Source organism: Puma concolor, chromosome C2, assembly GCF_028749965.1.
Source record: "Puma concolor isolate L17-30 chromosome C2, mPumCon1.1.hap2, whole genome shotgun sequence".
Lineage (NCBI taxonomy): Eukaryota > Metazoa > Chordata > Mammalia > Carnivora > Felidae > Puma > Puma concolor.
Window position 1 is genome coordinate 37,841,439 of NC_141675.1, and position 14,605 is coordinate 37,856,043.

The 14,605-nt window shown below is 36.5% G+C and overlaps 1 protein-coding gene across 3 annotated transcripts in view; it reads right to left on the reverse strand.

Moving 5' to 3' along the window:
- Positions 1–14,605, reverse strand: part of XRN1 (5'-3' exoribonuclease 1) — a 123,219-nt gene that overhangs the window by 98,932 nt on the left and 9,682 nt on the right. For 2 of the 3 annotated variants that reach the window (XM_086674450.1, XM_086674449.1), the window contains exons 3-10: positions 9,542–9,639; positions 8,264–8,373; positions 8,064–8,174; positions 6,280–6,362; positions 3,537–3,624; positions 3,284–3,452; positions 2,176–2,243; positions 1,726–1,863 (exon numbers count right to left, since the gene is read on the reverse strand). In XM_086674450.1, the coding sequence (XP_086530576.1) occupies positions 1,726–1,863; positions 2,176–2,243; positions 3,284–3,452; positions 3,537–3,624; positions 6,280–6,362; positions 8,064–8,174; positions 8,264–8,373; positions 9,542–9,639 (865 nt within the window). Of the gene's footprint in view, positions 1–1,725; positions 1,864–2,175; positions 2,244–3,283; positions 3,453–3,536; positions 3,625–6,279; positions 6,363–8,063; positions 8,175–8,263; positions 8,374–9,541; positions 9,646–14,605 lie in introns of those variants that run through there. The other variant, XM_086674451.1, reaches the window with a different exon arrangement.

Sequence of the window (14,605 nt, forward strand, 5' to 3'; positions counted from 1 at the left end):
ACATAATCTATTCATTTATAATTGATTCCCACAATTATAGATAGTACATATTTTCCATATCTCTGGATTCCGTCATTCTTTTTCTTTGTTTTAATTTTTTTAATGTTTATTATTTTTTTTTGAGAGACAGAACACAAGCAGGGGTGGAGCAGAGAGGGAGACACAGAATCCAAAGCAGGCTCCAGGCTCCGAGCTGTCAGCACAGAGCCTGATGTGGGGCTGGAACTCACAAACCGTGAGATCATGACCTGAGCCGAAGTCTGAGGCTTAACCAACTGAGCCACCCAGACGCCCCTGGATTCTGTCATTTTTATCTCTGTTATATTCTCCACTTCCAAATTTTCCTCTCATGTGACTCATTTGCTTTTCTATACTTCTCTCATCTCATCACATTCTTCACATCCTGCCCATCTTTTTTTCCTCCCAGTGATCTTAACTTTTATTTTCTGATTGCCTATCTACTGCCAGTGACTCTCATTAGTTCTTCTTATTCCCTTATCTCCATTTCCTTTTGTTCATCCAAACTAGGGCCTCTGCTAGTGCTTGGGCTCTTCTTCTAGTTCTTCTCATTTTGCCAGTGTCTCTAACATTAACTACATATGCCTGAAGACTTGGGAAGCTTAAGGAAGGAGCTGAGATGGGTACAGACAGGGATTACTGATGTATAATTTTTTGAGTACACGTTCCCAAGAAGTTGCTGAGCCTGTTTTCTTAAGAGAAATAACACAGTAGAATGCAAACTGACCGCTCCTAAGTTCCAATAAGGAAAGCTAACCAATTAGGACTACACTAGAGAAAATCAGGGTAACTGCTCTTCCTGGAGCAAGAGTTACTAGGCTTAAGCCTAAATAGAACCAGTATAGCAAGGAGAGTACAGCAAACTCCTCAATTTTATCAGAACCCCAAACCTTCAGAAGTACGGAAAACTCCAGAAGAAGTTTATTTTCCAAGCTAATACATATAAGACATTCTTTAGAGTTTATTATTAATGCTTTGTACAGTATTAGCATATTGTGAATGATTCTATTATTCATTTACTGAGCACCTAACATTTATTAGATATTGTGCTATATTACTCTTAACCTAGCCTATTGGTATATTTTATATATAAATTATTTCTATAGAAAAATCACTGATCTAGTTAACATACCAATATTAAATGTTATATAAATACCCACATTTTACAAAAGATAACTGATTTTCTGGGCACTTATATTTAGAAGTTTTGCTACACTTATTAGTAGAATGGATGAGCAAAGAGAACAGAATATTCTTCAAGGGTTAAAAAGAAGTTGATTTTTAGGGGTACCTGAGTGACTTAGTCGGTTAAGAGTCCAACTTTGGCTCTGGTCATGATCTCACGGCTTGTGAGTTTGAGCCCCACGTCGGGCTCTGTGCTGACAGCTCAGAGCCTGGAGCCTGCTTCAGATTCTGTGTCTCCCTCTCTCTCTGCCCTGCCCCTGCTCAGCTCTGTCTCTTTCTCTCTCTCTCTCAAAAATAAAATAAACATTAAAAAAAAAGAAGTTGATTTTTAAAGATCAGATTTAAATGATAGGATCTAATAGAGAAGAAACCAGTTTTTTTTAAATGTTCCATGGAAGAAAATAAAAAATGAAAATGAAATGAGGCAACTACAAAAATCATAAGAAGAAAAGTGAGAAGCATGGAATATCAGTTTTACCTTAACAGCTAAAAAAATGAAAGGACACCTAAAAAAACAGACACCTTTGATTTTTTCTTTTCCTTGTAGTTCTTGGCTTCTTCTGCTGCGACACCCGCTGCTTCATTGAGGTACTTGTTACCAACTTTGCTTTCAAACCACTTTAGGTCCACAAAAACTTCACTGAAGTGTTCCCGATCAAACTATACAAAAATATTTAAATTCGTTTAAAAATAACTGAAGTATGTCTGAAAGAATACAAATGAAACTTTTAATAGTTGCTACTTATGGGGCATAGGATATCAAAGAATGTTACTTTTTTATGCACATGGGAACCTCATCTACTATTATGAAAGCTAAAATCAAAAAGCATTAAAAATAAAAATAATAGGTGAAATTATACAGAATGATCAATTGGAGTAGAAGTACCAAAACTTTTTCTTTAAGTATTATGTAATTGGTTTGTGACCATTTATAGCTACCCTGGGACAGGAAAATAATACCTAGTTACTTACATCTGATAGTTTCACAAGGTATTTCTCAAATCGAGGTAAGTTGAGATGGCCATTTTCATTAATATAACCTAAAAGGAACAAAAACTAAATTTGTACTAAAAGTTAACATTATTTTTTCAAAACAATTCCACAAAATTCTTTTTACAAAATGTTGAATGTTGACATTCTACTAATCAAGAAAAACACTCAAGTGTTGGGCAATATAACTGGTGCTAGTTTCTATGACACTCATGTGACAGTAATATAAAATATGTAAGAACTCAAGCAAAATAAATTCCAGGTCCACATAATAATCCTCCTACATTTCCAACAAGTGTAGGAGGTGAAATGTGGTTTCTTCTGGTGAGCATACCCTGTAATTAATCAGATTATCAACGCAGAGTTAGTTATGTCTTTAAGGTTCAAGTTTAAAAATGCAGCGAGGATGGGGCGCCTGGGTGGCTCAGTTGGTTAGGTGTCAGACTTCAGCTCAGGGTCATGAACTTGTGGTTCTTTAGTTTAAGCCCCGTCGGGATCTGTGCTGACAGTTCGGAGACTGAAGGCTGCTTCAGATTCTGTGTCTCCTTGTCTCTCTGTTCTTCCCCCACTTGCTCTCTCTCTCAAAAATAAATAAAGATTAAAAATAAAATTTTAAAAATGCAGTGAAGCTTAAAATAAAACTTATCATTAGAAGATAATTAATTCTTATAATCTAGGCATGTAATTTATATGAAAGCTGTAGGGTAGCTAAAGATAAAGATAAAAGAAAAGTATAATTATAATAGATACTAAGTTCAACTCATGAAGTTGGACGCTTAACCGACTGAGCCACCCAGGCATCCCTCTTTCCCTCATTTTATATCTTCTACTGGCTTTCTTAAATAATCAAAGGCAGAGATTAGTTAGGTATCAGTAAATGAGGCTGCTTAACTCTTGTCATTTTCTTTGCTTGTGAACCACTGAACATTATAACCTCAGAGCTTACTGTCTTAGACCAAAAGAAACCCCCAATTTTTTTCCTACTTTAGCTGTGCATGCAATAATCTAATAAACTGAGTCACATTTTTACAGTTAGCTGAGTGAGTGCTAAATTAAAGTAGCCTCAAAAAAAATATTAAACTTTTCTTACCACCAAGTTCTGGCAGGATGGTAATATATGTTCCATAAAGAAGAGGCAGTGCATCATGATTAATATGTAAATGAGGTAGATGGGGGATAAAATCATTGCCAACAAGAAATCCCATCAAAATCCAATCATCTATTATCCTTTCAATATCATATTTAAATGTGATCTTGTCCTATAGCAAAATGGAGATAAAGTCAACTTGTACGGAAATTCTACTTACACATTTTCTTTGTACCACAGCTATATTAATACTTACTTTCAGTACTGAAAACTCATAGTCAATATACTCTCTCATTAAAGATAAGTGTAGGAGGTGAAATGTGGTTTCTTCTGGTGCGCATACCCTGTAATTAATGAGATGATCAATACAGAGTTAGTTGTGTCTTTAAGGTTCAACTTTAAAAATGCAGCGAGGATGGGGAGCCTGGGTGGCTCAGTTGGTTAGATGTCAGACTTCAGCTCAGATCATGAACTTGTGGTTTGTGACTGTGAGCCCCGTCGGGCTTTGTGCTGACAACTCGGAGCCTGGAGCTCCGATTCTGTGTCTCCCTATCTCTCTGTTCCTCCCCCACTTGCTCTCTCTCTCTCTCTCTCTCTCTCAAAAATAAAGATTAAAAATAAAATTTTAAAAATGCAGCGAAGCTTAAAATAAAACTTATCATTAGAAGACAATTAATTCTTATAATCCAGGCATGTAATTTATATGAAAGCTGTAGGGTTGCTAAAGATAAAGATAAAAGATAAAAGTATAATTATAATAAAGTTCAAATAATTGGTCTGCCTTATGCTTTTTTTGTAAAGATTCTCAGAATTAAGAAAGTCTAAATAATAGATAACAGATTTAAGAAACCAGTGGTTTCTGCCCATTTAAGGCTGGCCACGAGCAGAAAGCATACATATAAGTGAGTATATACACTTTTCTGCCTACTGCAGTACAGACAAAAGCTTCAATGATGAGGCTCCATCATTTATTTCTTCTTATCTTTCCCTGGCTTGGTATAGGGGACTATATTCCTAGCTATTGGTCAATACTTCAAGCTTAACCAGAAGTAAGAATATAAACTGACAATCGCATTTAAAATTTTTTTTAATGTTTATTTATTTTTGAGAGAGAGAGAGGGACAGAGACAGAGTATGAGCAGGGGAGGGGCAGAGAGACAGGGAGACACAGAATCTGAAGCAGGCTCCAGGCTCTGAGCTGTCAGCACAGAGACTGATGTGGGGCTTGAACCCACAAACTGGGCGATCAGGACCTAAGCTGAAGTGTGACGCTTAATTGACTGAGCCAGCCAGTTGTCCCTAAACTGACAACAGCATTTTAAAAGGATTATGTATCATGAGCAAGTGGATCTATCCCAGGAATGCAAGGATGCCTCAATGTAAAAAAATAAATCTATGTAATAAATTACATTAATAAACAAAGGAAAATCACCATACAATTAACTAGCAAAGAAAACATTTGTCAAAGTCAATACCTTCCAAGATAAAAGTACTTAGCCAAGTAAGAATAGAAGGAAACTTCCTAAACATGAAAAAATGAATTTATGAAAAACAAACATCTCATATCATATTCCATGTTAGAAGACTGAAAGCTTTCCTCCTAAGATCAAGGATGCCCGTTTTCACTATAGCTATTCAACATTATACTGGAAGTCCTAGCCAGGGCAATTAGGCAAGCAAAGAAATAAGAGGCATACAAACTGAAAAATAAGAAGTAAAACTATCTCTATTTACAGATGTCATGATTCCATATACAGAAAATCCCATAGAATCCCCCAAAATTGTAGGATACAAGATCAACACATAAAAATCAGCTGTGTCTACATACCAGCAACAAACAATCCAAAAAAGAAATTAAGAAACAATTCTATTTAGAATACCACCCAAAAGAGTAAAAAACTTAGGAACAAACTTGACCAAAGAGGAAAAAGAAAAAAATCAAAGGCAAAAAAACTGAAATCATAGACACAGAGAATGACAGACGGTTCCCAAAGGTAGAGGAGTGAGGGCTGGGCAAAATGGGTGAAGGTGGCAAAAGGTGAAAACTTCCAGTTATATGATAAATATGTCCTGGAGATACAATGTACAGCATGGTGACTACATTAAAAAAATTTGTTTTAATAAAAGGGAAAACAAATAAGAAAAAAAAAACAGTAAAAGACTTACACACTAAAACTACAAAACACTGTCAAAAGAAATGAAAGAAGACACAATGATTGTAAAACATTCTGTATTGATGAACTGGAAGACTTACTATGAAACAGTAAATAGTACCCAAATGGATGTACAGATTCAATGCCATCCCAATCAGGTTTTTCACATAAACAAAAAATCCCAGTGACATTTTTTACACAAACAAAAAAATCCATCCTAAAAATGATTAATCTTATGAGACTCCAAACAGCCAAAATAATCCTCACAAAGGAGAACAAAGTTGGAGGTCTCATCCTTTCTGATTTCAAAACTTACTACAAAGTTTCAGTAATCAAAATACCGTGGTAATGGCATAAAGAAAAACACAGAGATCAACTGAATAGAATACAGAGCCCAGGAAAAACCCTTGCATATATGGTCAAATGATTTTCAACCACAGTGCCAAGACCACCCAAGGGGAAAAAGACAGTCTTTTCAACAAATGATTTTGGGAAAACTGGATATCCACATGCAAAAGCATGAAGTCGACCCTTACCTCATACCAAATATAATAATTAACAACATGGATCAAAACCCTAAATGTAAGGGTTAAAACTGCAAAACTCTTAAAATGGGAAAACATTTTACAACATTAGATTTGGCAATTTCTTGGATATAACACTAAAAGTAACAAGCAACAAAAGAATGGACATCGTCACAATTAAAAATTTTGTGCATCAAATGACACTATCAGCAGAATAAAAACGAATGGGAGAAAATCTTTACAGATCATGTATCTGTTAAATGGTCACTATTCTTAATTTAATTGCTCTTCTTTCTTCTAACATATATGCAGTATGATTTACCTTTGTGTCTTTTTGCCACCAAACCGAACCTCTTCTCTTAAAAGAGAGAAATGTGCCTCATGACTTGTTAATCCAAGCATAATCTGTTGAAAAATGATTAAAAAATGTTTCTATTCTCTCATTTTTTATAGTATCAGGTTCATAAAAGCAATTAAATTAAAAACATTTCTATGTGAAAAAAAGAGGCTTATTTAATAAAAACATCAGCACATTATATAAATATCAAAATCTGATCCACTCATAAGTTATGAATGGTGTAAAATGAATGCACTTTTCTAAGAAAAAATGTTTATCTTAGACTCACATCACCGTTGTAACTGCCACCCTGCCCACCCTCCACAAAAATCCCCAAAACCTTCTCTAGGTTTTCACACCTTTCCATCCGCTATGGCGGAAATGGGTAAAAAATTGGAGGTTGCAGCTTTTCCATGATAGAGGAATGTTAACACTCTTCTGGAGGCCAGAATACCTCTACTATGTGAAAATTAAACAAACAAACAAAAAACTAGAAAAGGTCATCTTCATTTAATTTTCTCATATAGTATTCTTTCCTTTCCTTTTCTATTTTAGAGAAAGAGAGTGCGTGCACAAGCAAGGTAGGGACAGACAGGGAGAGAGAGAATCTTAAGACAGACTCTGTGCAAGCACTGAGCCCAATACGGGCTCAATCTCACAACCCTAAGATCACGACTGGAGTTGAAATCAAGAATGGAACGCTGAATCAAATGAGTCACCCAGGAGCCCTTCTCACATAGTATTCTAATGTCCAAAGTAAGTCATTCAAATAGTCTAGTGAGACATATCAACCAACTGCAACATATATTGTTTATTTCAACCTAATTCATACAAAACAAGATGAAACATTTCTGAAGCAATCAGGAAAATGTGAATACTAAATGGTTATTTGTATATTAAACAGTGATTATTAATTTTTGTTTTATGTATGATAATGGCATTATGGTTATTTATTTCAAACAACCCTTCTTTAGAGAAAGATTAAATGATATAATGTCTGGGATACACTTCAAGAGTCAAGGGAAGTAGGAGAAAGGAGACAGATGGTTAGGGATAAGAAAAGGAAAGTAATTTAATATTTAGAGTATTTATTTTAGGTTGAAAATTATTTAAGGTGGATAAAGCCTATAGGAAGTTTCATTATTTTATAACTTCTCTACTTTATGTTTGAAAATTTCTGTAATAAAAAGTTTAAATGAAAAAAGTATAGTAAAGTTATTTGGGTCATGGAGTTATCAGATCAGGTATTATTAAAATTTATGTATCAAGCATGAGATTAAAAAGCCCCCTCTACCCTGACCACGGCAGAGTATTCATAGCACAAGGATCAGTCAAGTGTGAACACTAACTACAGAGACCTGCTAATCATAAATTATGGCAAGAGTTTTCTTTTTTTAAAAAATTTTATTTATGTATTTTGAGAGAGACCGTGTGCATGAGCTGGGGGGAGACAGAAAGAGGGGGAGAGAGAGAGAGAATCCTAAGCAGGTCTGCACTATCAGCACAGGGCCTGATGCGGACTTGAACTCTTGAACTGTGGGATCATGACTAAGCCAAAACCAAGAGTTGGACGCTTAACTGACTGAGCCACCCAGATGCCCCAAAAGAGTTCATTTTCTAATTGTTTTGAACTGTGCTGATGGCAGAAGTAGCAACCATTATTATGTTTCCAATATTTGTTTCTACAGCCAGAAAGCTTCTTATAAAAGTCTCTCAGATATTTAACTAAAATGGCATAAGGTTGTAATAAAAATAAATGTTATACCTACCAAGTCAGCATCTAAACCATAAAGACAATGTCTGGTGTTTGGATCATGATCTGGCTTTGCTTTCTCAGATCTGATAAATTCCATGATTTTATGTTCTCCTTCTCCGGGAGTCTAAATACGTGTTAAAAAAAAATGTGGTAATATGCTGTGCGTTAGAATATTAAATTTAAAAATATCTTTAAATAAAAAAAGATAATAACCTCATGGCCTGAGAAGTAGATGGTAACTCCTTGCCACGATTTATCTGTAGAAATTTTCATATTTACAAAATACTTCAGATGTTCATGTAACCTGGCCATGAATTCAGTCCCTATAAATAAAAAGTTTTAACAAATTTAATCTGAAAAAAATAAAAATAAAAAATTTAATCTGAGAGAGACATAAAAAAGAATGAGTTCCCAGAAACAACATGAAATTGGATCTGAGTATCCAGCCGGGTAGGAATAGCTAGGTAATCCTCCAGAGGAAAAGCCCTCATGCCTTTCCCTAGCAAATATTACAATGTTTCTCATTTCACTGCTCACCCTAAAATGAAGTTAATTTCATGTAGCTAAATCAAGAAATATTACTACTGCCTGAGTATCTTCACACAAGGGCAGAGTTTCAACTCTAATGAATTTCAATCTTCTATTTCCTCTGCTGGCTTCTGAATGTTTTTTAAGGCCTGTAGCTATAATCAGATTACTAACAATACCAACAACCACAACTATTATTATTATTACTGTTTACCTGGAAAATTATTATTCTGGAAACTGAATTTACAGTGATTATGTTTCAGGAAAAGTCCAGAGGGTCAATAGTCAAAGGCAACACGGTCTTAAACCACATCAGGATAAAACTGGTCATTAAATCAACCAATGTATGATAAGAACACTTAAGCGAAAGACAAAATTACCATAGTTAGTAAAGAAGTCATGAAAAAAAATAAGATTTTAAGTTTTTTTCAAAGTAGAAGATTATAATGATGTTAGACAAAGCTCTAGTAAGTACAGAGTATGTTGTTGCATATAAAACTAATTTAAAGTTATAATACTAATAAATTAATTTACTCTTAAAGTCACAGAATTTTAACTGCCTTTAAGAAATATGATAGTAAGTGCTCCGGACTAGGAGAATGGGTTTCTTATCCTACATAACAGGCTAGTTCCATGGATGTGACTCAACCTCACTGAGTCAGTTTTCATACAAACAAATGGTGGGAGTAGGACGGATCTTGTAAGATCCTTCTAGGTTTAGAAGTCTGCATCTGGGAGAGTCCTATCCACAGCTGCTCTTATCAACATCTGTAAATCCGTATAGTGGGTCTTCATAGGAGCACTTATAATCAAGGTGATCAAGATATCTCATGAGAAGACACAACTGAGAAAACCGCAAATGGAATCTTAAGGACAAAATAGAGACCAGAAAAAAAAATACATCTGAAAAAAAATTTACATTTACAATTAAATCTCTCAAAATTTTTCTTTCAGTGAATTTACCTGGTGTAATACAGTTGGAATCAAATCTGGCCTCTGTAGGAAGAGTTTCTCCTTTTTCTAATGCCTTCTTTATTTTGTCTTCTGCCTCCTTTGCTGACCTTAAATGTTAAGGGAAAAAATATCTTAAGGTTTTTGGGGAAAAGTACAGATCTTTACATAAAGTAAACTGTTATTTAGATGCTTTTGTAACTAAAATATTAATTAACCAATATGAGGTTCAAAACATAACACAAGTTTTGAAATTATTATAATTGATAAAGATGAGCCTCAGAATTGTTTGTTTTTATTTATTTAAAGAATTGAGTTTTTCAGATAACTATAGAAGGAGAACCTTACAACAGTATAAAATTGATACAGAAAATTACAAATACTTATAAAGTAATTCTTTTAAAAAATTTTTTTTAATGCTTATTTATTCTTGAGAGAGAGCGAGTGCATGAGCATGAGTGGGGGAGGGGCAGAATGACAGAGGTACATAGAATCTGAAGCAGGCATCAGGCTCTGAGCTGAATAGCACAGAGCCCTATTCGGGGCTCAAACTCCTGAGCCATGAGATCATGAGTCGAAGCTGGACACTTAACCGACTGAGCCACCCTGGTGCCCCAAAGTAATCTTTTAAAACTGACCCAGGGGGCGCCTGGGTGGCGCAGTCGGTTAAGCGTCCGACTTCAGCCAGGTCACGATCTCGCGGTCCGTGAGTTCGAGCCCCGCATCAGGCTCTGGGCTGATGGCTCAGAGCCTGGAGCCTGTTTCCGATTCTGTGTCTCCCTCTCTCTCTGCTCCTCCCCCGTTCATGCTCTGTCTCTCTCTGTCCCAAAAATAAATAAACGTTGAAAAAAAAAAAAATTTAAAACTGACCCAGAACAATACAAATACTTATAATTCTCTTCTTAACTATATAGCAAATCGATTCTACAAATAAGTTCAAAAGTAGAGCATTAAGCATTCATTATATATACATTCTACACTGACTAATAATATCAAACAGGAAGCACATTATTAAAATGATCTCTAAGAATATTACATAAAAATAATTGTAAAATTGTAATTGCAATTGAGCACAATTTGCGTTTCCTCATAAAAAACATTCATGAGACTGAAGCGCTGCCCGCTGCACTAAGAAGGTACATAAAAAACATTTAAAATCAAAGCCTAGTAACATTAATGCCATCATGATTTGCCAAAATTGTGTCACTATTGAAGGAACAGGATTTACTAGAAAGAAACGTGAGTTTTAGAGTCAGATGGACCTAGGTTTGAAAATAGGCATCCCGGGGCGCCTGGGTGGCGCAGTCGGTTAAGCGTCCGACTTCAGCCAGGTCACGATCTCGCGGTCCGGGTGTTCGAGCCCCGCGTCAGGCTCTGGGCTGATGGCTCAGAGCCTGGAGCCTGTTTCAGATTCTGTGTCTCCCTCTCTCTCTGCCCCTCCCCCGTTCATGCTCTGTCTCTCTCTGTCCCAAAAACAAATAAACGTTGGAAAAAAAAAAAATTAAAAAAAAAAAAAAAAGAAAATAGGCATCCCAATTCCCAATGTTCTGCTTCTCCTGTAACCCGTCTGTGGCACACTGTATACCATGTGGCATTTACATTAGGAAGCTCTGCTTTATGTACTTGATACTAGCTCTATCTACTGTGCCTGCAGAACTGCATTTCTATGATAAATAACTCTTCTTCATATGTAACTTCTCTCTCTTACCAACCCCCTCAAGATAGCAAAAACTCTGAAGATATCAACTTATTTGTAATTTCTCCAATAGAAGCCATTCTTTGCTCTTTTCTCTCCTTCCTTCCTTTGACTGGACAATTACTCAATGTTACTATGTGACAAGTTTTGGAGATATAACAGAAAGGATTCCTATTTTCACAGAGTTTACACTCTAGTGGGGAGACAGAAAAGTTAACAGCCCTAATGTTTAATGTGGCTGCAATATAGAGAATGTATGGGACAGGGACAAGGAAAGACTATTGAAGCAATCCAGGTGGAAGATTACGGTAGCCTAGGCTGAGACAGTAGCAGTAAAGATGAAAAGAAGGCAATATATATGACAAATTTAAGAGAATGGATAAACAGGAGGTAGGTATAGAGAATGAGGAAGAAGTCGTCCAAATTGCTCTTGAGACTTTCTGGTTGAGCAGCTATTTGCATGGTGTTATTATTCACTGCAATAGAAAACAGAAGGAAGGCAGTTTTGAAATGGGAGTTCAGTTCTGAACATGTTAAGCCTGAAACGTATCTACAGTATCTAAAAGGAGATAGTTAGGAGACATTTGGATATACAGGAGTTGTAGAGAGAGATATCCACCAAGAAGATAAATCTGGGAGTCATCAGTATAGACACGGTAATTAAAACCACTGGATAGGATCACTCAGGACCAAGGACAGGACCTTAAGAAAAACCTATTTAAGAAAAAGGCAGAGGAAGAGAAGGTAACAGGGAGATCAAGAAGGTGCAGTCAGAGAGAGTGTGGTTACATAAAGGTCAAGGAAAGGAAGTTCAAGAAAGAAAGAATGGTCAACATTGTTAAAAACTATAAATAAATGAAGTAATATACAGAGAGAATTCTAGCCATACAAAGTCCATTTGTAATCTTGTAAGGGAGTTTTAGTGGTAGGGATGAAAGCCAGACAGCAGCAGATTTTAAAATGAGTAAGAGATGCAGAAAGATTATAAGTAATTAAAAGATTATGAATGGAGAATATAGTCTCTGTGGAAAATGAGAAAAAGCTGACTGGAGGATTCAATGTCACTCAATATTGTGTCAGCACAATATTTAGTAAATGCTTTCGATGGCTATGGTGGATTCACCCTCAACATCCATTTCATTCTCCTAGTTTGTCTTCTGATAGGGGAGAGGTTAGAAAGCTAAAAAATTAAATTCTGAGGCTTCCTTGCAGCTAGGTGAAAGGATATAACTTAGATTCCGTCAGTCAGATACCTCCATAAAAGATTTGGAAGGTGGAAGTGTTGTGTGCTGATGTGTATATGATTGTTGAGGCACTGGGTTTATAGGATATGTGTATTTTATCAATAATAGAAGAGTTCCCAATATTCAGTAGTTTCATAGGTACTGAGAAGCAAGGGGCAGGGCAGATCTACCAGATACACTGGGGCTCTGGAGCTAACAGATACAGTGGTGGCTTCCTGATTGCTGAATTACAACTAAAGTGATTTATTTTTGGAGCCAATAGTTCAGGTAGTACCTTCTTAATCCCTGGATCACAGATAAAGGAATACATTCCTGGAACCACCGCTTCTGGTGGGGGCCTGTGAACTCCTCACCTTCCTGAATGCTGTAGTAATAGTGCCACTGTGGGTTCACTTCTATAGTGCTGTTCTGAAGTCACTCTTGAAGGCTCACCTAAATTCCCATCCTTTTGGCTCTTAAAATGATTTTTATAAGCACCTAATTCTTTGCATTATATCCCCTTCTGCTTAAAATAGCCAGGTTTCTATTTCTGCAACTGAACAATGACTGACACAGTGGGCTTATATAATCCTTTCTCAATACTAGATTTTCTAGTACAATAGCTCCCCCAAATTAGTTTAACAAATACCAGGGGAATCTGGTAAAAATGGTTTCCAGGGCCCAATTTTTAGAGATTCAAATTAAGTAAGTCTAGGTTGGTACCTGAGACTCTAAATTTACCAAGAGATGGTACTTGTCTTTAAAGATCTCACAGATAGGGCGCCTGGGTGGCTCAGTTGGTTGAGTGTCCGACTCTTGGTTTCGGCTTGGGTCATGATCTCATGGTTCAAGGGTTCGAGCCCTGTGTCGGGCTCTGCACTGACAGCAGAGCCTGCTTGGGATTCTCTGCCTCTCTCTCTCTCTCTCTCTCTCTCTGTCTCTCTCTGAAAATAAGTAAATAAACTTAAAAAAAAAAAAAAAAGATTTCACAGTGGGTGCCTGGGTGGCTCATTCAGTTAAGCGTCTAGACTTTTGATTTTGGCTTGGGTCAGGATCTCACGGTTTGTGCTGTTGGCACTGAGCTTGCTCAGGATTCTCTTTCCTTCTCTCTGCCCCTCCCCATCCCACATGCACCATGCTGTCTCTCTCTCTCTCTCTCTCTCAAAATAAATAAGTAAACATTAAAAAAAGAAATTTCACAGGTGTTTCAGTATCTTCAAGATCTTTCCTCTTTTGATATTTAAATCAGTATTTTTTTCCATCCTTTTCCCATTCTCACTGCTAGCCTTCTCCAAGGTGCACTCCCACCTTCCTTGATCATTTCCATATTTTATTCACAGGTGCCCTTTCCACTCCGTTACCTGCTGTTGTAATGAAAGGATTCATTATGCTAACAACCCATCAAACACACAGAACTCAGGGTTTCTTTCCATCAATTCTAACATCACTCTTAACTTTACTTATCCTACTCGTAAATAAGGACACAACATGATCTCATTGTTTTTAAAAACTATTTCACATGTCCAGGATTTTGACTTTAAAACTCTATGTACCTTTTCTCATTTTTACTTTTCCTACTGTCCACCTCACACACTGGGGCGGATAGTACCTCAAATGTCCTAACTCAGCTCTCTTCTCATACTCCACCAATCATTTTCTAGTCTCACTTGCCTTTCTAACCAATTTGGACCAATGCTCAATCAGAGTCAGCATCTAGCCCACAGTCTAGGCATTTAACAAATGTTTGTTGAATTAAATTGTCAACGATGTTTCCATTAGAACAATCTCTCATTTCACTTTGTAGTTCTCTGGTTCAGGACAGACTACTAGTGGAGTTTTCTCTACTACAGTTGAGCCTTGAACAACACAGGTTTGAACTCTGTGGGTCCACTTGTATACAGATTTTTTTTTTAATGTCTATTTTTGAGAGAGAGAGAGAGAGAGAGGGAGAAAGTGCACATGAGTGAGGTAGAGAGGGGAAGAAAGAGGGAGACAGAGGATCTGAGGCAGGCTCCATGCTGACAGCAGAGAGCCCAACGTAGGGCTTGAATTCACAAATGGTTATATCATGCCCTGAGCCGAAATCAGATGCTTAACCAACTGAGCCATCCAGGTGCCCCCACTGATTTTTTTTCAGTAAATATGGTTCAGTACTGT